The following is a 25,716-nucleotide window of genomic DNA, read 5'->3' as shown; positions in this document are numbered from 1 at the left end:
GTCTGTTCAGAACCCTTGAGAAACTTTCATCATTAGTGGTCATCTGGTAATCATTCTTAATTGTTGACTCAATTTGGAATGATTCTTGGAGAGTGAGTCAAAGTTGGCTGAGCTGCAGCCCCAGGGTTGGCGTGGGGGGCAGTGCACTGGGCTGAGACTGCACCAGTCTCCTGGCTTCTTATGCAGACATCCCCAGGAACCAAAAGAGTTCCACTTAGGACCAGGAAGCTCTTGCTGCAAGTTTCTGGAAGCCCCAGCCTTGGAAGACTCTGAAGGCAGACACAGGGCCCTGCCACCTGCCTTGCAGAGGTTGCCTTCAGCTTAAGAGCTCTGAGTGAATGAACACTCTGTCCCTGGGGCTCAAATCAGCCTCTCTTTTATCTCACAGCCTGTTTCTTTCTGCTAAGCTCCAAGTGTCAGAGCCACATCCCTTGGGGAGTAGACTCTACCAGGTGACTCCCCTAGGACAGGGCCCTGGGTCTTATTACCTTCCAGATGGGCCTGAGAATGCAGCCTGGCTTCTGTTTACAGCTGCTGAAGCTGCGGCAGTGGAGGGAGCCAGCTAAGCTGTTCAAGTAGCAGAAATGCCTTTGGATGTTGTGTGTTCAGGACCCTTGAGAAATTCTCAGCAGGCATTTGAAGACAGTAGTGTGCAGATTCTGGGCCTGGGCAGGAGGAGAGGAACAGCGATGTCCTCTACATGCTGAGGAGTCAGGATGGCTAAGAGTCCAGTGGTTGAGGGCACTGTGACATGTCTTTGTGTTTGTTTTGGTTTGGTTTTTTGACCATGTCATTTCTTGTGGAAGTTTTGCTGTACCTGCTCAGGATGCCAATTTGTTTAACCAAATGTTTGCATGGGGAGGACATGGGGAGACATCACCTCCCCTGACTGTGGACAACAGTTATGAAAGATTTACTGCTTAATAGGCTTTAGGCCCCAGAGCTTGAAGATGGCACAATTGCTTTTGTTTTGCAGAGAATTCCCTGAGGCCTCTTCTGTGCCAGTGATGAGCATGTGCACCTCAGCATGCAGAGTGCTGATTAGCCGAGGGCCTGCTGCTCAGCCTATTCCAGGAAATGTTGCAATATATGAACTGCTGTCTTTGGAGACCCTTTCTGGAGTTACTTTGTTTGAATCAACTCCCCTCACCCCCTCTTGTCTCATTACTGCCTCCCCACAAACCACACTTAATAGTCAGATTGAGTATCTTATGATTGCCCGAACATGCCTCCTTACACTCGCTGTGCCGGTTCACTCTGACTGGATTGCCTTTTCTATCTTTGCTTTTCAAAATCCTGCCCATCCTTCAAGATCCAATTCACATATTAATGCTTCACCAATCCTTGCCCTAGAAATTGATCTCCGTTTTTCTCTTGGGTTCTGTTATCATTTTATATGCCCGTCATGGTCCTTATCTAATTCTGCCTTGCACAATAAATATTTATGTGTAAGCTTTTCCCCCTCCCTGTTACATTGTAACTTTGTGCGGCACAAAACTGTCTTATATATCCTGAAGTTCTTCAAAAACTTAAAATAGGTTGTTTATGCACATAGTTAGTGTTTATTGAATGGAAGCCAAAAACTCTGTCCTCAAGGACTTTTCATAGGAAATAAGTAAACTTAGGCATGAATGAAGTCATAAAAAGCAACACCAGATTCATAACCAAAGAGGGAAAAGTAGTAGCTCTTGTTTCTTGGATCATGTGAGATTCTAAAGGATTTTTTAAAAGTAATTCCTGCCTGAGCTGAAGATGCTGAAACTCCCAAAGCACAAAGGAATTGCTCCCCTGATGTTGAGGAAGAATGTGTGATAGACACAGAATTTCCCCTGGCTTGGGCTTTCATTCTGTTCCCCTCCAGCCTCAGAGAACAGCACCGAGGGCAAACACATGGTTGGTTTACTTCCTATCTGTTTATTTAAGTAGAAATAGAAATTAAGGCCCGGTGCAGTGGCTGAGGCCTGTAATCCCAGCACTTTGGGAGGTCGAGGCAGGTGGATCACCTGAAGTCGGGAGTTTGAGACCAGCCTGGCTAACATGGTGAAACCCCATCTCTATTAAAAATACAAAAATTAGCCGGGTATGGTGGCGTGCACCTTTAGTCCCAGCTACTTTGGGAGGCTGAGGCAGGAAAACCACTTGAACCCAGGATGGGGAGGTTGCAGTGAGCTGAGATCGTGCCACCGCACACCAGTCTGGGCAACACAGCGAGAGTCCGTTTCAACAAAAAAAAAAAAAAAAAAAAGAAAAATTAAATTTCCCTGGAGGTCCTAAACCCTGCCCTCCTTCTTATTTTTGCCTCAGCTCTGGACCCATCCAAGGACCCCTGCCTGAAGGTAAAATGCAGCCCTCACAAAGTGTGTGTGACCCAGGACTACCAGACTGCGCTGTGTGTCAGCCGCAAGCACCTGCTCCCCAGGTAAGGCAGGAAGGCCGGGGGCTGGGGGCTGGGAGGCATTCTGCAGCTGGCAGATCTGAGGGTTTCCAGTCTTTGACGTGGGGATATGGGGAGGGGAGAGCATAGTGTTAGGGTCGCCATTTGTATGGTGTTTGGTGCCTGTACTCTGACTATGATAGGAATCTCAGTTCTCAAACACAGGTTTACAAAGAATGTCCATCTTTATTTCCTTTAAATCTACTTCATTTTGACTCTGAGTCCTGATCTGAACAGATGAGCAGAAAATTCCTTCTTGGTCATGATTGAGAACTTTCTCCTCCCAGTGTGATGCCACGACCCAGGAAACTTACAACTAAGAAAGCAGGGGCCAAGTGTTTAGTCTCCTGGTTGCACTAACAACCTCACTGTGATGATTCTTCGAGGTCCATTGAAGCCCAAGGGCTCTCTGCTTCCATGTCCCCATTGGATGTAGCATCTTTGCCATCCTTGGTTTTTGGGTCCTGCTTTCTCAGGACCACCACACCACCATTCCTTCTGGGAACATGCTATTTCCTCAGGGTACAGCCCCTGATATCCTCTTTTCCCCAGCCCAGGGGGAAGTATCCCCCATCTTCTTCAGGGTCCTTAAAGCCATTGCTTTTACCCCTAACTCCACTCCCAGCATCATCTATCCAGTGGATTTAGGCTTTCACAAATGATGGATGCAGGCTTTCAATTCAGACTGCTTCTGCCTTTGGTCCTGCAAAAATACCTGAAGCATGAAAGCAAACAAACATACACATGCAAATGGGCTTTCTTTAAGAAGGGAGTCAGATGGGGCAGGGATGAGAGGAAGGCAATTTCAGTGCATATTCTGCACTTCCCTGTGCTGCCTGTACAATTGAGAGGTGTCACAGTGGGGCTTTGGAGTTACCCATGTCCAGTTCCCAAGTGGGTAGTATGCTTTGCTGCTCACCAGCACTGTACCATGACCTCAGACAAATAAAGCAACCTTTCTGAATTTAGATAAATAAAGATTCCCACTTAAATCTGCTCCCCACCGAGAACTTTTGCTTTATATCTCCAGCTTGAGCTGGGACCATGCAGAATGGGTCCTCTCCCTTCCCTCTGTTCCTGAAGTCTAAGCAATGCTGGTCCCCTTGGCTGTTCCTCTGGGGGTATGTTTTAATTTCCCTCAATCCGGTAAATAGTTTCCTCTGAATGTGTCTAGGGAGCTCCTGCCCTCTGAAATCATGGTCTGGCAGAGAAATGGTGCTCCTGGCATGAGGTGAGCATCTAGAGCAGCCCCCACCCCATACCCCTCTGGCCTCTCTAAGCCTTGCACCTGCAACAATAGACCTAGCTTCCAGGGTCATCTTGCTCTGAGGTCACTGTCAAGGTTGTTTTTAAAATAATCAGACTTTGTCTCTACAAGAGCAAGATGCAAGGTATCATAATGTGCTTTTCTCTGTCCCGAGACTGAACTGTTTTCCTGTTAGTAAAGCTAGATTGTATCCCTGGAATACTTCAGCCTGTGCTAGCATTGTGCTCAGCACCTGTTTCCTTGAGTTCTTTCAGCCATTTTGTAAATTTGGTATTTATTTTGTCTCTGCTTTACAAATGAGAGGACTGAAGCTAGTGAGGCATTAGTAATTTGTTTGCAAGCAGCAGCATGATTCAAACCCAGGATTGTCTGCCTCCAAAGCTTATGGTTTTCACTACTACAATATGTTGATGTCTTCATTCTACCTGTTATTGTCTGCTCATGCATTCATTGACATTCAACGAAAAGGTATTGAGGCCTTAGGCACTAAGGCTACAGAGGTAAACAAGAGACCCTATTCCTACCCTCAAGGAAAGTCAAGTTCATTGGGGAGTGGTATGTAAAAAAATACCACTTTTTTGGGGGGGGTTTATTATTTCAAGTTCCTTTTAAGGTATATATTATCTGAGAAAACTAGCCTAGAATCTCCTGCTACATGCAATGTCTTTCTTCTCGGATGGAGGGAAGATGTGGCCATATGAATTAAAAATACCCAAATACCCTCTGGGATGGTGCTCTAGGCTGTTTAGCCATGTGTGTGTGGTGTGTGTGTGTGTGTGTGTGTGTGTGTATTTGTGTGTGTGTAAGATGGAGAGTCCATTGCATGTTTCCTTCTACAATGCAGGATATAGCCCTTTCTGGAAGTGTTAGACAAGACATTTTTGGTTTTAAACTCAAATCGGTTTGAGACCTATTCAGCAGCCTCATTGATATTCAGGCATATCCAGGTGTAAATGGTGTTTTTCTGGGCATGCCATGTTTCTGTGTTGGAAGCACCAACACTTTTGCTTGTGTTGAAAATTGTAATCCTCATCTCCCACATCTCCTGGTGACCATAAAATTACAGTGGGTGAGAGCATGGATTTGGGAAGGAGACCCATCTGGGCTCAATTCCCAGGTTGGCTATTTCCTTTTCCAAGTGGCCTTGGCAAGTTATTTTATCTTTCTGAATTTGTGCTTCCTTATCTGTTCAATAGGTTTAATGACAGTGCTTCTACCATTCCTCTTTTTCATTTGCTGAAACACATCCTCTAGTAATTCTTACAGGGAGGGTTTATGGGTGATAAATTTTATGAATCCTTGCAGAGTGTTTTGTGTGTGTGTGTGTGTGTGTTTGAGTGCTCAATAAAATGATGGTGTGTAAAGTACATAGTCTATTGTCAAATAATAGCAGCTGTTCGTACAATTACTGAGACAATTATGATAATAGTTATTATTATCTACTTCATTTCGGAAGGTCAGCCAGAAATCTCCAAAGTTGCAAGTTACTGACTAAAAAGTAATTCGCTACAGGTGCCTTGGTCCCTACCCAGTTCGATTGCGCCTGCGTCTGCAGTTTCTGCAAGAGGAAGCCTTTGAGGTTTAGCGTGAGGATGACAGTATCATTTCTGCTGCCCCCTTTGCAATTCACAGCAGGTGTAGACTAAGAAGATGATGGGATTTCTGATAATTGGGCCCATTGGTTCATTGGAAAAAGCCCAAGGAGGAGGTGCTGGCTGAGATGGTGTGCCCACTCCTTTATCAAGATCTGGGAGGTGGCCTGGCCCAGAAAGTCCCTGAGTGTGTTTGTTGTGGTTGTTATGTCCAGCCTTCCTTCTCTTCCTCTTAGAGGCTGAATTACTCAGTCCACGATATCAGTTGAGTGCATACCTCTTTGAAGGGTCTTGGACACCTTCCCAGAAGAAACATCTGTCCTTCCACATTATACTCCAGGAGTCCCCTCTGACCAGGGAGACCATGTTGACAACTCTATTTATTCATCAATCAGGGAAGTAGTCTTTCTCTCTGTGAAACATCTGTAGGCACTCTTGCCAGCCAAGTTGGCCTCTGCAGCAGCTTAAGAGGCAAATCTCACCCGCCAGACAATCATGAGTGCACACAGAGAGTTAGCCAGGCCAGGCTTTAGCTGATTATGAGGCTCCAGACTTAGGCTATCTTTGCAAGCAGATCAAGACAGAAGGACAGTGAGCACATCAGTGAGAGAATTTCATTAGCTTTCCTTGTCTGTGAAGATTGAGTGAGCAGAGAAGCTGTTTGACACACACATCTGTGACTGCAGTGTGTCAGGGCCGGCAGGCAAGCAATTTCAGTGGGGGGCCAAGCAAGGCAGCCAGCCCTCCCCTGCTGGAATTCTCCTTGATTAGGGTGGCATTTGTATTTGGTTTCAGGTAAACTCATATTCTCTTTGGAGAATTCTCTTTGGAAATTCTTTGTTTCACACCTTCCTGCTGTTAAGCAATATAGAGTGGGGTTGCAAGGGACAGATTTTTGTAGTACGTTCATCTTTCAAGTTCTCTAAAAGGGCCAGTTCTGCACAAAAGAGCAGTGTGAAGACAGCTGGGAATCAGGAAGCCTTCTCTTAAGCTACTTGAAAATAATTTTTAATTTAGTTTGGTGTAATGATAATTGATGCTTGTTATAGAAAACATTAAAAGTAGAGAAAAAAAGAAACAAGAAATAGGCAATGGTCACACTATCTAAAAACAGTAATTAAAATATTGTGGAATATTTTCTTCCATTCTTTTTTCAAATCATGGGTTTTGTCTATTGGTGTGTTTTTGTCAAAACTCATCAAGTGGTTCCTATATTGCATATAAAAATTTCGATTACATCCTCTTTAGTTAATTTTTATAAGTGAGTATTTTAATGATACTACAAATTATTTATAGATATAATTTTTTTTTGAGACAGTCTCCGTCATCTTGGTGAAGGGCAGTGGAGCGATCATAGCTCACTGTAACCTTGAACTCCTGGGCTCAAGCAATATAGTTATATATTTTAATCATTATATAACATACTATAAAAAAAAACTTGAAATGAGTCATAGACCTAAATATAAGAGCTCAGGCTTTTTTAGAAGTCTTGGAAGAAGGCTTCGAAGAAAACATAGGAGTTATGACCTTGAGTTTGACTAAGATTTCTTAAGTAGGACACAAAAAGCCTGAACTGTAATGCAAAAAGAAAAGCAACAAATTAGACTTCATCACTGGTTTTCTAAAGGCACTTTTACAAAAATGAAAAAGACAAGTCACTCTGAGTGAAAATATTTGCAAAACATGTACAACAAAAGATTTGATTGTAAAATATAATGAAAGCATATGTGCATTTAAAGACTCCCTCCTGCATGTTCATATCAGCTTTATGTGTGATGGATAAAAACTGTGAAACAACCCAAATGTCAACAAGAGATGAATGAGTAGACAGATTGTGGTCTATCTCATAATGGATTACTATTCAGCAATAAAAAGAAATAGGCTATTGATACATCCAACATAATGGATGAATCTGGTAATAATTAAGCAGGGTGAAAGAAGACAAACCTCCCACAAAAAGGGGGAGATACTGTACAATTTCCATTTACTTGAAATTGTAGAGAATACAGACCAATCTGTGATGACAGAAAGCAGGTTATTTGTCCTCAGAGTAGTGATCATTGAGTGCCTAAGCATTCTGTAAGCCTCGATCATAAAGTAGACCCTTTGGGAGACAGTTAAGTCACACTCTGGTCTTAGATGCCCAGGATCCCATTGGTAAATGGGTTTGTTTGCGGAAGAAGGGTTTTTATTACAACCTCGTGCTATTCTTCCTGACTTAGGTTTTAGCAACATTCTCATAGGCATTCTTAAGAAAAATGTTCTCTTAGGGGACAGGGGGACAAACAGAAAGTCTTTAAGCCTGCAGAGGGCTCTGCCCTCAGGGATTTTCTGCTAGTCTGCATGGCTGGTTCTGATTTATTGTTCTGTGGGGTGGGAGATCGTGGGGCAGAGGGTGGAGGTTTCCCTACAGAGTGCTGAACATTGATTTTACCTCTCTGTTGCCATTGATTTTCATTTGGAGAATGGAAAATTGAAGCATTTGTTTTAAGCCTTCCAGACAAGCCACATTCTCAAATTCTGCAAGTGTATTGTGAATGGGAGGGAGGGATGTCAGGATGGAACTTACAATATCTAAGTGTACCCTTCGAAGCCTCTGGGGAGCAGTGGGAACTAATCTGTTTTTAAATAAGGAGCAGACATGGCCCGACTTCCCAATGGGCTGGGCCTCTCTAATGTAATGGCCCTTTATCTCCACTTCTTAACTATCTGGAATAACAACTAATTCTCCACACCAGCAAAGAATTCAGATCCAGTCGAGGCTCTCGATACAGTAGACCGATCTGAGAGTTTTCAGTCTTTTATGTGAACTTGAAAAAAAGAATCAAAGTGTTCGAGGTCAGAGAGAAGTACATCACAGAATGTGCCTCAAATACCAAACTCTCAGAGGAGATTTGAAAGGATGACGGTTATTTCATCTCAGTTTTGTTTTACAACAAAGCACTGCCTCCTGCTACAGGGGCTTTGAACTGGTTGATTATACATACACATAGCTGTCGAGGTTTGGAAGACACGTGGCCATGCAGGAGGTGGGTAATTCCTGGGTGTCCAGTTGGCTTTCTGGCACTTCACAAGTCAAGGCATTGCCAGTGACCAAAGAGTGATTGTGCCCACATTCATTACTATGATTTTATATTTATGTAGCTTATGCCCCTTCTCCAAGTGGCTCATGCATTGCTTTGGGGTTCTCCTTTAAGCTCAGAGGATCTTCATTTACTGTGTTCTGGGTCTGGATAGGGTGCCAATGAGAGCTTGGTGCTATATTCCTACACTGATTGTGGAATTAATGCACGGAGTTTTGGGTTTCCCTCTTCAGAGTAGTCATCTTTGTAAACAGAAACATCATCACTGTGGTCTATTGTTCTGCAAATAAATACCACTGGACAGTAAAGAAGATGAGAAGGAAAGCGGCTGGCTCAAGGTTGCTGCTTACTGACCACCTATCTTGTGTTAGGCACACTTTGCAGGAGGAATCTTACTGACTTCTCGCAACAGTCTGCTAGGTCAGTATTATAATACCCATTTTACAGATGGGATTGTTGAGGTTGTGTAAATAACTGTCCTAATTGGACACTGCCAGTAAGGGGAAGATTAGAACCACAGTGGAGGTCACTGCACTTCCAGAGTCCGTGCCTGTTGCCTATGCTGCACAGCCTCCTCTGCTGTGGAGTCATGGGGCAAACTCCCAGGAGCCTGATGTACATTTCCCTTAGTGATAACCGCCACCCCCCCACTCCCCCCCCACCCCCAGCCCATCTGCTCCTGGCCCTAGAGGTGCTGCTGTACAGATGCCTGGGACCTTTTCTCCCAATCCTTGCCCCTCGCAAAGCAACTAGTCCATGCCCTGGTATTAAACCTATTTCTTCTTTCTGTGCCCAAAGCAATAATTCTGAGTTCATTTTTCCCCTTCTTGGCTTTTCTGAACGTAATCATTCAAACCACATGTCACTTAAACATAGAGATATTTAATTACTTTAAACCCACAATCGCCCCTCTCTTTTTTTTAAACAGCAGAAGCACTTTATGGCTGTGCTCGGGTTAAGGACCTAGCTGTTGGTGGAGCCTTCACTGAACAAGATTTTATAACTCTCAAGCCACTTAACTCCTCTGTTCCTTTGTTTTTCTCTCTGAAACAAAGACTATTGATTAGATGACCTTGATGACAAGCAGCAGAGAGTAAAAAGCAATTCATAATGGAGATGTGAATAATTATGTGAAATTTTTAGTCCCTTGGATTAAGGAACAGAATGAGAGGCAGATATTGCACATTGTCAGGCAAATTCGCTAGGCTGGGGGTCCCCCTTTACAAATACAATTTTTTTTTTTTTTTTTTGAGATGGAGTCTCACTCTGTCACCCAGGCTGGAGTGCAGTGGTGCAATCTTGGCTCACTGCAACCTCCGCCTCCTGGGTTCGAGCAATTTTTCTGCCTCAGCCTCCCGAGTAGCTGGGACTACAGGTGCATGCCACCACGCCTAGCTAATTTTTTTTGTGTTTTTAGTAGAGGTGGGGTTTCACTGTGTTAGCCAGGATGGTCTCTATCACCTGACCTTGTGATCTGCCTGCCTCAGCCTCCTAAAGTGCTGGGATTACAAGTGTGAGCCACCACACCTGGCCTACGAATACATTTTTAAAAATAACAAAAGAAGACTGCCAGTAAAATGTGACACACTCATCTTGTTCTGCCTTGTTTTCCCATTTTTCATTTAAGCCTTGCTTTCAGTGCCATCTGAAGATGGGTGTGAGTGGGGCAGGTTTACCTGGCAAGGTCAACCAGTGAGACTCCTACCTCCTGCCTGGCCTGGTAGTTTCTAGATGTGCCCTCAAGAACCAGAGCCTCTGCCCTGGGAGCTTGGCATCTCCCCTCCAGGCTGCACTTGCTGAAGAAAAACAACAACAACAACAAAAAACAACAAAAAAAGCGCTTCCAGAGGGGGAAGTTCATATTTTCCATTGACCCCAAAGCACTGGATCACCATCTTTTTTTTGAGCCATGTTTTATCTGTAGGAGATGGAGAATGTTTTATGGTTGAATTCCCAGGATGTGCACATGCTCAGATGCTAATAAGTCAAGCGTCTGCAAAGCTGGGAATGGTAGGGCCAGGGATTGATTAGCAATGCCCTCCGATTTCCTGATTCCATTTCCAGTAAAATGGCATTAAGTGCACTGCCCTTCTCTGCAGTTCTGCCCAGAATAATGGGGCTGCAGTTGCTGTATTTATTGGTGTCCTTGCTTATTAAGGAATGTACATATTGGTATATTTCCTACATCGGATTTCAGTGGATTAGAAAGAGGAGGTTGAGGTAGGTGTGCCTATTTTGAATAGATAATTACTAGGTGTGATTTCCATTAGGGATCAGATCTTGCTGGGCAGCACTCAGGTGTGAATTGCTAGAGCACATCTCTCCCTAAACATTGAGAAAATGACAAAACTGAGCCCCCCTGCAATTCACTGAAGATGTTAAATTGCCCATCTTGAGTACAAAATTCCTAGCAAGTTCTGGAGATTTTTTTTTTTTTTTTTTTTTTTTTGAGACAGAGTCTTGTTCTGTTGCCCAGGCTGGAGTGCAGTGGCACAATCTCTGCTCACTGCGAGCTCTGCCTCCCTGGTTCACGCCATTCTCCTGCCTCAGCCTCCTGAGTAGCTGGGACTACAGGCACTTGCCACCACGCCCAGCAAATTTTTTATATTTTTTGGTAGAGACTGAGTTTCACCGTGTTAGCCAGGATGGTCTCGATCTCTGGACCTCGTGATCCGCCCATCTTGGCCTCCCAAAGTACTGGGATTACAGGTGTGACCTACCACACCCGGGGGGAGATATTTTTTAGTATTCAGGTAGACCAGAGCCTGTGTGGCCTCCTCACAAAGATGTCGTCATCTTTTTTTTATTTTTTTGAGATGGAGTCTCCCTCTGTTGCCCAGGCTGGAGTGCAGTGGCGTGATCTCTGCTCACTGCAACTTCCATCTCCCGGGTTCAAGCGATTCTCGTGCCTCAGCCTCCTGAGTAGCTGGAACTACAGGCATGTGCCACCATGCCTGGCTAATTTTTGTATTCTTAGTAGAAGCAAGGTTTCACCATGTTAGCCAGGATGGTCTCAATCTCCTGACCTTGTGATCTGCCCATCTCAGCCTCCCACAGTGGTGGGATTACAGGTGTGAGCCGCCACGCCTGGCCCATATAATCTTCTTTTATAAAAGTTATGAGATTGAACTTTCCCACTTTTACTTCATTTTAATTTTTCTTTAATCACTTTCCTTTTCCTTTGTTATTTAATAAATCTACTGTCACTTACTTGCTGTTCTGCCAAAACTCATCAAGATCCCAACCCAGAGGTTTTCAGTTTAGACATTTTATATCAGATTAATCCAACCAATGAACCATGAAAGACATTCTTTATGGATATAAGCCACCATAGTAGGGCCCATCTGGGGCGCTGGCCTTGTGGATTCTGGGCCAGAAAATGGACTTAGGATGATTTAGATGGACATTCAAGGCTATCTTTAGAAGGACTTTTGCTTTAAATAGAGTGTTCTCAAGCTGATGTTCTATGTTTAATATTCCTCATGGAGAGAGGGTGCAGAGGGCAGGCCCTCTGTACACAGAGGGACAGGAGAGATGAAAGTTAATTAGTTTGGGGACCTTGGCACCTTTCCAAGGCATTCTCTTAAACGAGGTTTTTCATGGGCATACATTGAGCCCAATGTTGCTGTGGTGCAAGTAATGAGAAGTTCTCCTTTCAGCCTGCCTTGTCCATGATGCGTCCACAGCTGGAGGTGCTGTGGTGTCATGCTTCCCAGTGAACTGCAAGTCTAGCTTCGGAACAGTGACATTGACCTGAAGGAAAGGAGGAGACCCAGCTCAAACTTTCCATTCACTGTGAGGAATTCCCAAGTAGACAGCAAAGTGACAAGGGACCCTGTGGCCTGGAGCTAGATACCTTCTCTTGGCAGACACCGGGGAGGCCATCTCTGAATATGGTGACAGTGATGAAATGCTTTAGAGCTTGAGTCCTTCCTGTAGTTGCTTCAGCAGGACTAGCTCAGAAAACTGCTCATGTGCATGCTTTGGTGATCGTGGGTTATGGATCATTAATTCAGATCCCACTAAGTTGGAGTTTGTGATAATTTCTTTATTTAACAAATACTTATGGGTGCCTTCCATTTGCCAGACACTGTGTTATATGTTTGGAGTTTTGTGATGAGTGGGCATAGTCTACCCATGTGGAGATTAAAGTCTATTGAAAGAGACAGATGAAAAAAAAATAAGTAATGAACTGTGGTAAGATTAAGAAGGATAAGAGTGGAGTGGTTTAAGAATCACTTTAGATTGGTTGAACAGTGAAGGCCTCTGCAGGGGGCAAAGGTAAAACCGCCTTTGTAAAGGTTATGACAGCGAGGGAAGTCTAGCATGGGTGACTCCATCTTGCCTCTAGCTTCACAGGCTGGCTGTCTTCACTCATTCCTGGACCCAGGTCAAACCAACTACGGGAAGAACTTAGTTTATAGTTAAACTTTGAAAGAAGGATGAGGGGGGAAGAAAGGAGGGGAAGTTCCCTCTTTAAAATGATCCCTTTCCTTGCTCAGGGACCAAAACCACCTTTGTGAGTCTAATGAAAAGCCACAAGATTAGGATTATGGGAGGGGTCTGAATTCGGCTAAAATGTAGGTGTAGCTAAACAATAACCAGCCATTGTCTACCAGCTTGCCTTTCTCTGATCCCTTGCTGCTCAGGAGTCATGTGACCAGAGGTAACAAGATTTGTGACTTTCCCTATTCTATCTATTGCTCCTATAGATAACATCACTATTGTAGAACCTAAGATTGATCTTTTGAGATATCTTCAGACCTGCACATCAAGCGCCTGACTGACTCCACTTGGACCTGGGACTCAGAACTCAACCAGTCCTGTGGCCCCTACCCAGAGGAGGACTGAGTACATGAGGACCCTTTTTCACAGCCCTATGATTTTATCCCCCATCAATCAGTGGCACCCATTCCTTAGGCCCCTGACCACCCAATTATCCATAAAATCCCTAGCTTCTGAATTCTCAGGGAGGCTGATTTGAGCAAGAAAACTCCTGTCTGACCACTTGGCTAGCTCCACATTAAACTCTTTTTCTACTATAATATCACAGTCTTGGTGAATTGGTTTTCTCTGTGTAGCGGGCAAGAAGAACCTATCAGGCAATTACAAAGGTGTAGGTACCAGCAAGGCAGAGAGGAGAGGAAGTGTTCTTAGTGGAGGGAACAGCCTCTGCAAAGGCCCTATGTCAGGGAAGAAGAGAAGGAGCTCGGTGTCCAAAAGAAAGTGAGAAAGGGGAGGCCTGTGCTTCAGGAAAGAGGGAGTATGGATACATGAGGCTGGAAAGAAAGGCAGGGCTAGATTCTTCAACACCTTGAAGACCATGAGGACATGCGCAGCTCTCAGACCAGGTATAATGGGATGTTTTGTGTGGCTTTCAGTTGGAGAGTGATAGAATTGTGTGGTTTAGGGTGGACTGTATTTCCTTAAATTCTTGTTCTTTAAAGCAGACTTTTGTACCACATGAGAGAATCTAGAGGGTTCTGTGTGCATTAAAAATCCTAACGATATCCTCATTGAGCTTGTAGACTAGTAGAGGAGGTTAAGAATGTGAATGTGTATAATCTAATCTAGAAGATAGACAATCCCATGAAATAAAGTGGAAGCTCTAAGAAGGAAGAAAGCACTTCCAGCTGCAGTTGGGGTTGGGGGAGGGTTGAACTCAGATAAGGAGCATTACTTAGTAGTGTTTATTAGTATTTACTAGTGTTTAAGAGCATATGAGGACACTGGCTCAGACCCACTGGGCCATGCTTAATGTTGACACCTGTTAAATGGCACAGCTGGGGGACCAGGGCAGTGCTGCCCCAAACCTGTCTTCTGTGTAAGAGCCACTCTGCCCTCAAGCTGCTTCCTGCACCGAATCTCCATTTCCTTCTAAAATGATTACTTTAAACCCCACATTGTGGTATTTTTATAAGGAAAGCAGTGAGCTTAGTACCAGTACATAGTAGGCACTCAATAAATTTAGTCTTTCATCTGAGCCTCTAGTTCCTCAGGGAACAATCAGATGGGGGAACAGTCCTTGCTAATCTCACAGAGATTTTCAGGATCATATGTGCAAAGGGTCCTGCTATTTTTAATGTTCTGGGTGGTGTCAGTTGTTATCTTAGTCCATTTGGGTTGCTATAAGATGATACTATAGACTGGGCAGCTTATAAACAAATTTATTTCTTACAGTTCTGGAGGCTCGAAAATCCAAGGTCAGGGTACTGGCAGATTCTGTGTCTGGTGAGGACCTACTTCCTGTTTCATAGACAGCTGTCTTTTTGCTGTGTTTTCACGTGGCAGAAGCAGCCAGGAATATCTATGGGGCCTCTTTTATGAGGTCACCAATTCCATTCATGAGGTCTCCACTTTCATGACCTAATTACTTTCCAAAGGCTTCACCTCCAAATACCCTCACACTGGGGATTAGGTTTCAACATAGTAATTTTGGGGAGACACAAACATTGTCCATAGCATTCTTCCTCTGACCCCCATTAAATTCATGTCCTTTCCATATGCAAAATACACTCATTCTATCTCAATAGCCATAAACGTCTTAATTCATTCCAACATCAACTTTAAAGTCTTAAGTCCAAACTCTCATCTAAATATCATCTAAATCTGGTAGCAATGAGATTCAAGATAATGTTCATCCTGAGGCAAATTGGTCTCCAGCTGTGAACCTGTGAAACCAACATGTTTTGTGGTTCCAAAATATAATTGTGGGATAGGTATAGGATTTCCATCCCAAAAGAGAGAAATAGGAAAGAAGAAAGGGATAACAGGCCCCAAGTAAGTCAAAACTTCAAAAGGGCAAATAGAAGTAAACCTTAACATTCAAGAATAATCTTTTGTGACTTGATATTCTGCCCTTCAGGCTCACTGGGCAGAGCTACTCCCTTCCAGACCCACTGGGGTAGGGGTACTGCCTGCCAGACCCACTGGAGTGAGAGTCTCACCTTCTGGACCCATTGAGATGGCTGTGTTGCCCCCACGGCTTTGCCTAGCAGGGTTTGGGCCCCTGATGGCTCCAGGCAGCCCTGTCCCCCTGCAGTGTCTCTAGTTCTTGCAACCATAGCTCTCTTGGGCTGGAACCATACACTGGTAGCTCTGCTGGTATGGAGCTGCTGGAGTAGGTGGGCGTTGCCCTAATGTGGTCTTTCTGTGGTGGCCTCATAGTACTCACTGTGGCTTTTGTACTCTGGGCCTGTGATGGGTAGAGCAGCCCTGATGATTTCTGAATTGCTCTTTCCTTGTCTTTGATGATAGCTCTTGGCTTTTGTTTAGGTCACTGACTAATCTCACCATTGTCTTGAATAGCACCTGGCTTCTGTTGCGATGGCTGACCCATACTAATCTCCTTTATACATTGTCACTTTACCATACCCTTGGCATTCTCTCTAGATCATGTTTTCTCATTCTTTACAATATGAATAGGCTGAGAACTTTCTAAATCCTTAAGTTCTGCCTCCCTGTTGATGAACAATCTCATCTTTGAGTCATTTTACTGTAAGCAATCAGGAGGAGCCAGGCCACTTCTTGAACACTGTGCTTTGATATTTCCTCAGCCAAACATCCAGTTTAGTTATTTGCAAGTTCTACCTTCCACAGACACTAGGACATGAACACAGTTCAGCCAAGTTTCTTACAACTTTCTAACAAAAGTGGCCTTTCCTCTAGTTTCTTTATTTTTTGAGATGGAGTTTTCATTCTTGTTGCCCAGGCTGGTGTGATCTCAGCTCACTGCAGCCTCCACCTCCTGGGTTCAAGTGTTTCTCCTGCCTCAGCCTCCTGAGTAGCTTGGATTACAGGCATGCACCACCATGCCTGGCTAATTTTGTATTTTTAGTAGAGATGGAGTTTCTCCATGTTGGTCAGGCTGGTCTCGAACTCCTGACCTCAGGTGATCCACCCGCTTTGGCCTCCCAAAGTGCTGGGATTATAGGTGTGAGCAACTGTGCCTGATCTCCTGTAGTTTCTAATAATATATTCCTCATTTATGTCTGAGTCCTCATCAGAATAGCCTTTGCTATCTTAATATGTTTGTGTTGCTATAAAGGAACACCTGAGGCTGGGTAATTTATAAAGAAAAGATATATATTTGGCTCATGGTTCTGCAGGCTGTACAAGAAGCATGGTGCAGCATCTGCTTCTGATGAGGGCTTCAGGAAGCATCCACTCATGGTGGAAGGCAAAGAGGAGCAGCATCACATGGCAAGGGTGAAAGCAAGAGAGAAAGAGGAGGGAAGTCCCAGGCTCTTTTTAACAATTATTTCTCATGGACACGAAAAGAGCAAGAACTCAACACTCAATCATTACAGTGAGAATGGCACCCAGCCAGCCATTCATGAGGGATTTGCTCCATGACCCAAACACCTTACATTAGGCTCCACCTGCAACACTGGGGATCAAACTTGAGATTTGGAGGGGACAGATATTCCAACTATATTACTATCCAATTTCTACCAATATTGTGTTCAGGATTACTTAGGTATTCTCTAAGGCGATCAAAGCTTTCTCTACAGCTCTCTCCTTTTCTTTCTGGGTGCTCATGAGAATAGCCATAAAGATCCTTTCATGACAATCTAGGCTCTTTGCAGCATGCACATTCAGACTCTTCCAGCCTCTGTCCATTGCCCTGTTTCAAAGCTGCTTTTACATTTTTAGGTACTTGTCACTGCAGCACCCCACTTCTCAGTACCAATTTTCCATCTTACCGTGTTTGGGGCTGCTATGCAAAAATACCATAAACTGGCTGATAAACAACAGAAATGTATTTCTCATAGTTCTGAAGGCTAGGAAGTTCCAGGTCAAGGCACTGGCAGACTCTGTGTCTGGTGAGAGTCCCTTTTCACTAGGACATTTTTTCACTGTGTCCTCACATTGTGGGAACAGCTAGCCAGCTCTCTGTGGTCTCTTTTATAAGGGCACTAATCCCTTTGAGAGGTGAGTTAATGACTTAATTACCCCTGCCAAAGGCCTCACCTCCTAATACCATCATCTTAGAGGTTAAGATTTTGATATATGGATTTTTGGGGAGACACAAACATTTGATCTACAGCAGTTGTTGTTTTCTCTACTGGCTGAATGAACACTCCACTGCTTGTTTTGCTCTTACCACTCACTTGCAATGCCCAGATTCCCTCTGGAGTGTCAGCCATAGGCGGGCATGACTAGTTCACTCTTGTATCCCTTGTGCCTAGCTCAGGCCTTGGCACACTGCAGGTGTTCATGGCATGTTTAATGGATGAATGAATCAGTTAAATCAAGAAAGGAACTGGGGGTACAGGGCCAAGCTGGTGCACTTAATGGAAGCTGTGTTAGGTCAGCCGAGTTGCAAAGTGATGCTTACAGTAAGAGTTAGTGCTGTTAATACCATGAGGGAAGTGAGTATATTCCATTTCCTTTTGTTTGCTGCATAGAACCTACCACATTCCTGGATACACAGAAAATACTCAGAATGTGTCTATGAAACTCCCCAGGGAAACTGGAGGTAATGTGTCAGTCTGCTGTGAAAGTGGCCCTGTTCTTGAGAAAGAGCAACATAACTAGACTCTGCACCCTGCCCGACCTGGTAGCCTGCTTATTTAGGGCCTTCTCTCTTTGCCTTCCTCTCTTTGTGCAAAGTGACTACACACATCTAAAGTCAGCTCTCCTCTGCAGCTGCAGGCTTGGCCTTGGTGGTGAGAGGATGTCATCCATCCCAGTGGCCCAAGGAGTCTCTCAGACCTGCAGTTCTGTGTTCTTCAGAGTGCTGCAGAATGGCCTTGGATCTGCCTTAAGGCAGTAAAAAAGGAGAGAGACAGGTATTGAGTGTGCACACTGCTGACTGTCTCGATGAGGGCCTGCATGGCTCTTCACTGGTCCTGAGCCCTGAGGCTCTTCCATGCCTGGCCTAGGTTTATCCTTAAGGACTGCCTCAGCCATGAGGCTTGTAGGCTCCAGAATCTCTTCTCTCTAAGGTCTGATTCCTCTCCCCTTGGTCCACAGGATTCACCCATGTTGCCCTTCAGAATAGGAGGCAACAGGGCTGCCTGAGGCCTGTGTTGCGCACTCAGCCAGAAATAAGCCTGGGGAGGCAGCAGGCAGCATCCTCAGGGGTTCGCTTTATGTCCTGTGGAGAAGCACAGAGAAGAAGGGCTGGGTGGTGAGCTGCTCAACCCTGAGAGGGGCTCAGGCCTGCAGCTGCTGCTCTCTGCCATGTGGGAGCCCAGGATACACCTGCAAACTAATTGAAATATGCTGCAAACTAATTGAAATATGTGATTTCCTGCCAGTCTACCTGGTCTCCAACTTGAGCAGTTTCTCCTTGCACCATTTTCTTCGTCTTGTGGTACGTGGAAAAGTTGGCTTGTTGTTCTTTATGGCTCTGTGATTACCTACAGTTCTTCAGTGGTGGTTCCAAATCCTTTGCATCAGAGCGGTTCTCAGAGCAATACCTGGTAGAAATAGGCAGAGCAGAGGCTTGGGGTGATGAAATTGTGCTCCTTCAGGGTGATTGGGGGTACAAATTGGTGCAACATTTCTGGTGGGTATTTTGACCCGCTTGATTCTTTGATTCCATTTTTGTGGATCTATCTCATGGAAGTAAATAGACATTCACATACAGGTTTATATACAGGGATGTTCAGTGTGATTCAGGATGTTCAGTGATGACAAGGTTAAATAAATGGAAACATCCCCTTCCTCTAGGTGATTTCTGCTTGAACTCTTGCAGTATTGCGAGCCTGCCTACCAACTTTCTGAGGTAGCTTTCCTGTGTGGACAGCTCGTATGTGATGTTTGAGTTATCTTCCTTAGGTTGAGTCAAAAGGCTTTTTCTTGATAACTTCAACACGGTCTAGGTAGAATAGGTTCTGTCTGGTTCTGCTGTGGAATAGCATTGGGACACATTGGCTTACTACTCCCTGTGCTGACACAATTTTGAGCATCTTGTCTGTACAAGAGGGGCAGTTGAGTACCAACTGTATTGCCCAAAGTGGCCAGTGATAAACAGCTATGTATGAGTGGCTGGGAACACGGGGCAAATGTGTGTGGAGGTGGAGGCTATCTGAGACCTTCTCGGAGAGGGCTGCTACTTGAGCTCACCTTTGGGAACGGATGGGGCATACCGGCAGAAGACAAGTGCTGGAGAAAACACAAGGCCTGGGGAGCTAGCCAGAGTTCTTGACTACCAATCCAGAAAATGTCCTACCAGTCAGGGCCACATAGGAGAGAAGGAGCTTCTCTGGGGCTCTGTCTTCTCTCCTCCAACACTGACTGTGAAGAAACTTCTCGAGCAGGGGATAAGTAATGATGCCCATCTGGCTGTACCAGCCTCCTGTAGCGCTTTCGTGAATGACCCACCACTAATGTCTTATGGGGAATGGTGTTCAGCCTAAGCTCCTCAAATGCCATGTCTCAATCAGGATCTAGCCTGTCTCTGTGTCTGTCCTGGCATCATGTCCCCGAAGCCACTTCTGCTTCATTTTACTGACTTGCTCCTTCTTAATGGTGATCGCACCCAGACCTCCCAGAACAAGGGGCTTTGCTGCTGGTGACCAGAAAACAATTACAGGTGTTTTCTTTCCCATGGGCACATCCCATGATAATTAATTGCCCTCAAGGAATGTAAGCATGTGTTTTCCAAGATTAGAACAGCGAAGCTGATGGTGGAATGACATGTGTTTGTGCCAGCCTTTGTATGCACACCTGAGCCTACAATTGGCTGGAATCTGTGCTTTCCCAGCTGCTCTGGCCCCTCCTGTGAAGAAGCAGGATTATGAATGCTCAGGCAGGAGATACCAAATGAAGTTCTCAGCCCTGGGTTTGCTTGATGAGTATTTGCTTTTTTCCAATTAGTGTGTCCATTGCTAAAGATTTCCTCTAAGGTCTCAGGGATAGAGATGGACCTCTCTTTACTGGGCCAATGAAAAAAGTAAAGTAGCAAAACAATAAATCAAACCAAAATGCCAAAGGTCAGTGGACAAAAGGAACAATTTCTTTTCTGACCCTTGTTAGTAAGAAATGGATTTTTAAAACAGAGTGCATCACTAACTATTATCCTAAGGGAATAAAAAAAGCTCAACTGTTCGTTTACATTTCCCTAATAGCTTGCAATTACACTGCTGCTTGGCACTTTTCCTTAGCAAAGCAGAATTTTAGTCAGAGCCTGAGAGTGCCTCTGTGTGTGTGTGTGTGTGTGTGTGTGTGTGTGTGTGTAACTGCTTTTGCATGCAAGCCCCAGGGGCCTTGCTTGTTCAACAACTGAACGTTGAGGTAAAACCCCACTGGTGTCTGCCTCACAGATACCCTTAGTGTTACTGGCTGTGCTCTGTCACTCTCTTAATGGAAAGTGCAGACTGCAGTCTCATACCAGTTAGTAGACTTTAAGTGGTCACGTCATCCTGTTAGTCTTCATGATCTGGTCAGGAAACATGGAGGATATTGTGAGTTTAATGCTGGAAGTAGGTTTGACTAGTATCCTTGGACATTATATATATATATATATAAAATCACATATATAATACTGTTATATAATAACAGTATTATATATGACATAATAACATATACTAATAATTATATATAATTATATATTATATATTTGAAACCAAATATTTATAAAATATAATAATAGGGATAATAAGGATACTACTAATAGGGATAATAAGGATATTAGTATCCCTATTTTATATATGTATATAAAATACATACACACACACTTATATGATGTCCAGGAATACTGGTATCCCTGTTTTGTAAATATATATAGAAACCAAATATATAATATATAATTTTATATATTATATATAATTAATGTCACTATATGTAATAATAATGTTCTATATAATATAGAATATATTATATATAATATATAATAATACAAATTATATATTTAAATATATATAAATTTGGTTTCACTTATAGGGAAACGTTGATTCAAGTAATGTTCCAAAGTGTGTGAACCACCAGAGATATGGATTGTGATCTGGCAAGTTCATTTTCTTCTTACTGTTTTCCCATTGGCCACATAATTTGCTCCTGGCATATTTAAATATAGCCTGGCTTATGGGATTCCTGAAATTAATAGCAAATGTCTTGACACATAAATATTTTGTTGGAAAAGTTGTCAGTCTGTGGATCTTTAATGTCTCAAAATAAGAATAAGAGCAAAAATAGTTAAGGTAACATCTTTTCTGAATAAATTTAGCTGTTCAGAGAAATTAAATATGATCGTTATGTTTAATAATCATCCCATTTAATGTATGTTATGGGACGTACATTTAATGCAGTGCTAGCAGTATCTTTGAATTTGTTGCTCAATTTCTGGCACATTCTAGGTAATTAATAAGTGTTTGTTGAAAAAGTAAAGACTGTAGAATCCTAACACATTTGGAATGTTTATACCTTCAGCTTTGATAGCTTAGCTTAAACAGGCCCTCAAAATATTAAGGTGGAAATTTAATTCAGATAGGATTGATCTCACCTCTTCATCTCCACTGAACTTTTGAGGACTGGTCAGGAAGATTTTATCTAGGTAACTCCTTTCTTCAGCCTCCTTCCTGCACTTGGGAGATCTTTCTCTGACTGTGACAACTTTGGTTTCTATAAGCATTGCTGTAGAAATGCAAGACTGGCGGGCACGTGTGAGTCCAGCAGCATGTATTTCTTTAGAAATTTTGAAAATGCATTTCCTTTTTAGATTTTGAACAATTTAGATCAGCGATACATGGTCGTAAGGGAATCGAGCAATAGAAAGGCATATAGAGTAACAAAGCAGCAGTTCTGTTTCATGTCCTCAATCCTACTTTTCTTGAGGGTGTGTTACACATTTGGTGTGTGCCTCTTTACTCATTTTCAATTTATTTGCACCTACTCATACAGTGTTTTTGGAAATTCTCATTTGAGGCTGTTCAATCCTCTCATCTATGAAGAATAGATTCTCCTCAGCTGCCTTGGCCATTATGCAGTCCAGGTGAGAGGTACATCGTGGAGTCCCAAGTTGAAATGAACCACAGTCTAGAGTTCAACATTCGGGTACACCAGAGAGATGTTCATGCTTTTGGAAGTGCATGCATACCAGACACGTATCCTTCTGGTGGGCCTGATTCTGCTCTAAGACTTTTTAAATATGCACTTTTCCTAGGAGTTTTGAAGGTGCTTAAGAAACCTGGCTTGGGGCTGGTTTGGAAAGCATGCCCTGGGATGATGGCTCTCTACTTCTTCTGGGGCCTGCTTGTCTCTCCTGATATGAGCAAGTCTTGACCTGGATGTGTGGTGACGCTGGCTCTCGTTATCTGGGCCAAGCAAGACGGGGTGAAGCACATAAAGGTGCTGGTATTCCTGTGGTTGACCTCCCAGCTTGAATCAATGGATGCCCTCCACCCTGATGCTGAGGGCTTATCTTGTGGGTATGGGTCCTTCCCATTGCCCCAGGTCTGCTTTCCCATGAAATCTCCCCAACTCACCCCCTCCCTAACAGATTCTCTTGCTCTTTCTTGACTTTTCTCCCTCTTGGGAATGTTGAGAGGAGGAGATGGACAGATCAAATAAAGGGCTTGAAACAACGCCTGGTATGTTATAGGAGCTGGACACATGTGAGCTATTATGGGTAGTAGTAACAGCAGTAGTAGCAGCAGCGGCATAATAAGGCCTCAGTAAATGTTTAGCTGCTGTTATTGTTATTATTACATATTTGTCCTTTTAAATTTCAGCTTCTGTAAACAGCAAGTCTTTTGCACCATTGCGTGCCCAGTAGCGCTTGGGACACCCTCAGGCACATAGGAGTCACTCTCTTCAGTTCTCTTTGCCTTGTTAGGAAAACTGGACTCTTTGGACATGCTTTCATGTCTGGGATCTTCTTCATTTGGAACAGGAGGGAGACACGTGAGCCCACATACCCCACGATGGAAAATCTCTCTCGTGGGAGTCTCTTTCATCAGAGCTGCTTTTGTAAATGACACAGGCCATTATGCTCTTCCTGTGTAACTTTATGACTTAGTGTAATGACTCAAATAACCCTAACAACAGAGGAATTAAACATCATTTTACATGACAGATTACTTCAATGGTTAACATGTTTTTCATTTCAATTAACATTCATTATTTTGTCTCTGGTTCAAAATAGCCACTATGTTAACTATCTGCTTTAGAAGCAATTAGTTTTGATTTGGCAAACAAATTCATTATTTTTGAATAGGCGATTTGATAGTAACATGAAAGTAAAATGCATGTAATCCTTCTGTGCCAGGAACCAGACACTCTTATTATTGGAGAGGGATCATTCTCTGGTGGGTTCTTCATCCCTTTGAGCTGACAGGTCTCTGTCTTAGAGATGTGATAAGAGAACAAAGACAGGACAGAAAAGAAGGTCCAGTTACTAGGACTGGTTATGTATGCCTCATTTTTTCCATCTGTAAAATGGGGTTATTAATAGCATTTACCCTCAGAGTAGTTGCTATGTGTGAGGAATCAGGGAGATGCGTTCAGGGCAATTAGACCGGCATGTAGTAGCCACACGAAACAAGTTGAGTGCTGCTGCTGGTCTTCATTATCTGGAATTGCTTTACTCCTTCAGCAGCTGTTCATATGCAGAGCGAAAACAGTTTTATCTAAAGTTATACAAACATGGTAGATGGCAGAGTGTACTGAGTAAAATGAATGGCCCTCCTTCAGTGACTGAAAGAAAAAGTCAGCAATTCTACACGTTTTTAGCAGCTACTTTCCCCGTTATTAAAATATCTTTGACACAGATTGTTGAATTTCATTCAGCAGGATTATGTCAGGAAATTTACACCTGTACATGTATTTATTGCTAAAAAAAATTACTCTGTCTTGCCACCTGCTTGCTGTCGGCCCTGGCTAGGGCCCCATTATGCCATGGTCAAGTGAAATGCTGGGTCACATTGATGTCTTCAAGGACTCCCTTGGTGTCCCCTGTGGGGGAGGTAACAGGGTATGGGTTGGTGAGGGTGGGGATATCTTAGTGGGGTCCTGTCTAAAGCAAGAGTGGGAAACACTGACGTGCGGAGTTGAAGGTTAAGGTTGACATTCCCAGGAACCAGGACAGGAGCACCTTGAAGAGAGGGGTTATGACCTGGGCAGTCCATCTTGCTTGTAGCTGTTGCCATCTTAAAAGATTGTGCTTATAGTCCTGTCAGCCACTCATGGAGAGTTGTTCTTGTAAATAAGATGAATTTGAATAGATTTGGTTCAATAGTATATTTTATAAAAATCCTCTGAGTGGGGTTCCAAAGAATTGTTTTATAGCAAAGTAAGTCTTCAATTTGATAATATCAACATGTGATTGTGGGCAGTACTGTTAACTTGTTAGAAGATCCAAATGTTATGTTAATTGAGTACTACCCAATAATGTTGGATGACAGTTCACAGCGTTTGAATTTTTGCTGTAGGCTGCATGTCTTTATAAATACTACTAAACTTAATATTTCTTGCTTATTTAAAAAAACACATAAAATATTGTGAGAAATATAGAAAAACATTATTTCAGCATTCTGATTTATCATTCCTGAATCCTGAAGATTAATATCTGCTGACAGTTTGGAACCACGTCATCAGAGGCCCTCATGCAGCTTTGGAAACTGTCTGACTTCTAGAGTATGGGAATCCTTAGCCCGCTGATGCACAGGGGAGCTCCCTCCACCCACTTCTCAGTTGTTTCTAGAGTTTTGTGGGATTTTTTGCTAAATGGTTTTTTTTTTCATAGTCTGAATTAGGATTTCTGGAAACAAGAGCCTGTTGCATTCTTGTTGCTTAAAACAACACACCATTTTTGTCTTCGCCATAGTGCTAACATTTTCCAGAAATAAAAGGAGAAAATTCTAAAGGTCCAAATTAATATGTTCACTTATTGACTGAGTAGGATCGTGTGCCAAGTGTTACCCTATTTCTAAGTACCAGAAGCACAAACATGATTAAGGCCCAGTCACCTCTCTTAAGGAGTACATAGTATATTGAGGAAGATAGACACAAAAAGAACTTTCACATTGTAGTGAATGCCACAGTTGGGACTGAACAGGTTATAATTTTGGAATAAACAATGTCATGGTTAACTACTTGGGATGAAGTTTACAGGGTCAGCAAGACTTCACAGAAAGCTATGGATTTGAAGCTTGAACAAGGAATAGACATTGTTATGCAGACGGAAAATAATTGTCCAGTCCTATAGACTTGAATTTGCATGACACGTGGAAGAGACACTTAAGTGGTAGATATGGCTGGCTGGAGATAGAACTTAATAGGACTTCATGGTAGGGAAAACTGGTATGAGCAGGAAGAGGGAGGTGTCCAGCATGGGCTTCCCAGGCTTTTAGCCTGGGTGTGCCCCATGTCCTGTTGGAATAATAGCCTCTT

At 43.4% G+C, this 25,716-nt stretch overlaps 1 protein-coding gene and 1 long non-coding RNA gene across 2 annotated transcripts in view; one reads left to right on the top strand and one right to left on the bottom strand.

Moving 5' to 3' along the window:
• Nucleotides 1-25,716, top strand: part of SPOCK1 (SPARC (osteonectin), cwcv and kazal like domains proteoglycan 1) — a 525,708-nt gene that overhangs the window by 362,874 nt on the left and 137,118 nt on the right. The window contains exon 4 of the mRNA XM_019027018.4: nt 2,305-2,419. Coding sequence (XP_018882563.2) covers nt 2,305-2,419 — 115 coding nt within the window. The remainder of the gene's footprint in view (nt 1-2,304; nt 2,420-25,716) is intronic.
• LOC134758590 (uncharacterized) lies at nt 11,629-14,930 on the bottom strand. Its single transcript, XR_010133941.1, has 2 exons — nt 14,555-14,930; nt 11,629-12,129 (listed from the first exon to the last, which is right to left on the bottom strand). It is a non-coding gene; the product is annotated as an uncharacterized lncRNA (long non-coding RNA).

This window comes from Gorilla gorilla, chromosome 4 (assembly GCF_029281585.2).
Source record: "Gorilla gorilla gorilla isolate KB3781 chromosome 4, NHGRI_mGorGor1-v2.1_pri, whole genome shotgun sequence".
Classification (NCBI taxonomy): domain Eukaryota; kingdom Metazoa; phylum Chordata; class Mammalia; order Primates; family Hominidae; genus Gorilla; species Gorilla gorilla.
Note: the sequence above shows the minus strand (reverse complement) of the source record. Positions and strands in the feature narration are given on the sequence as shown.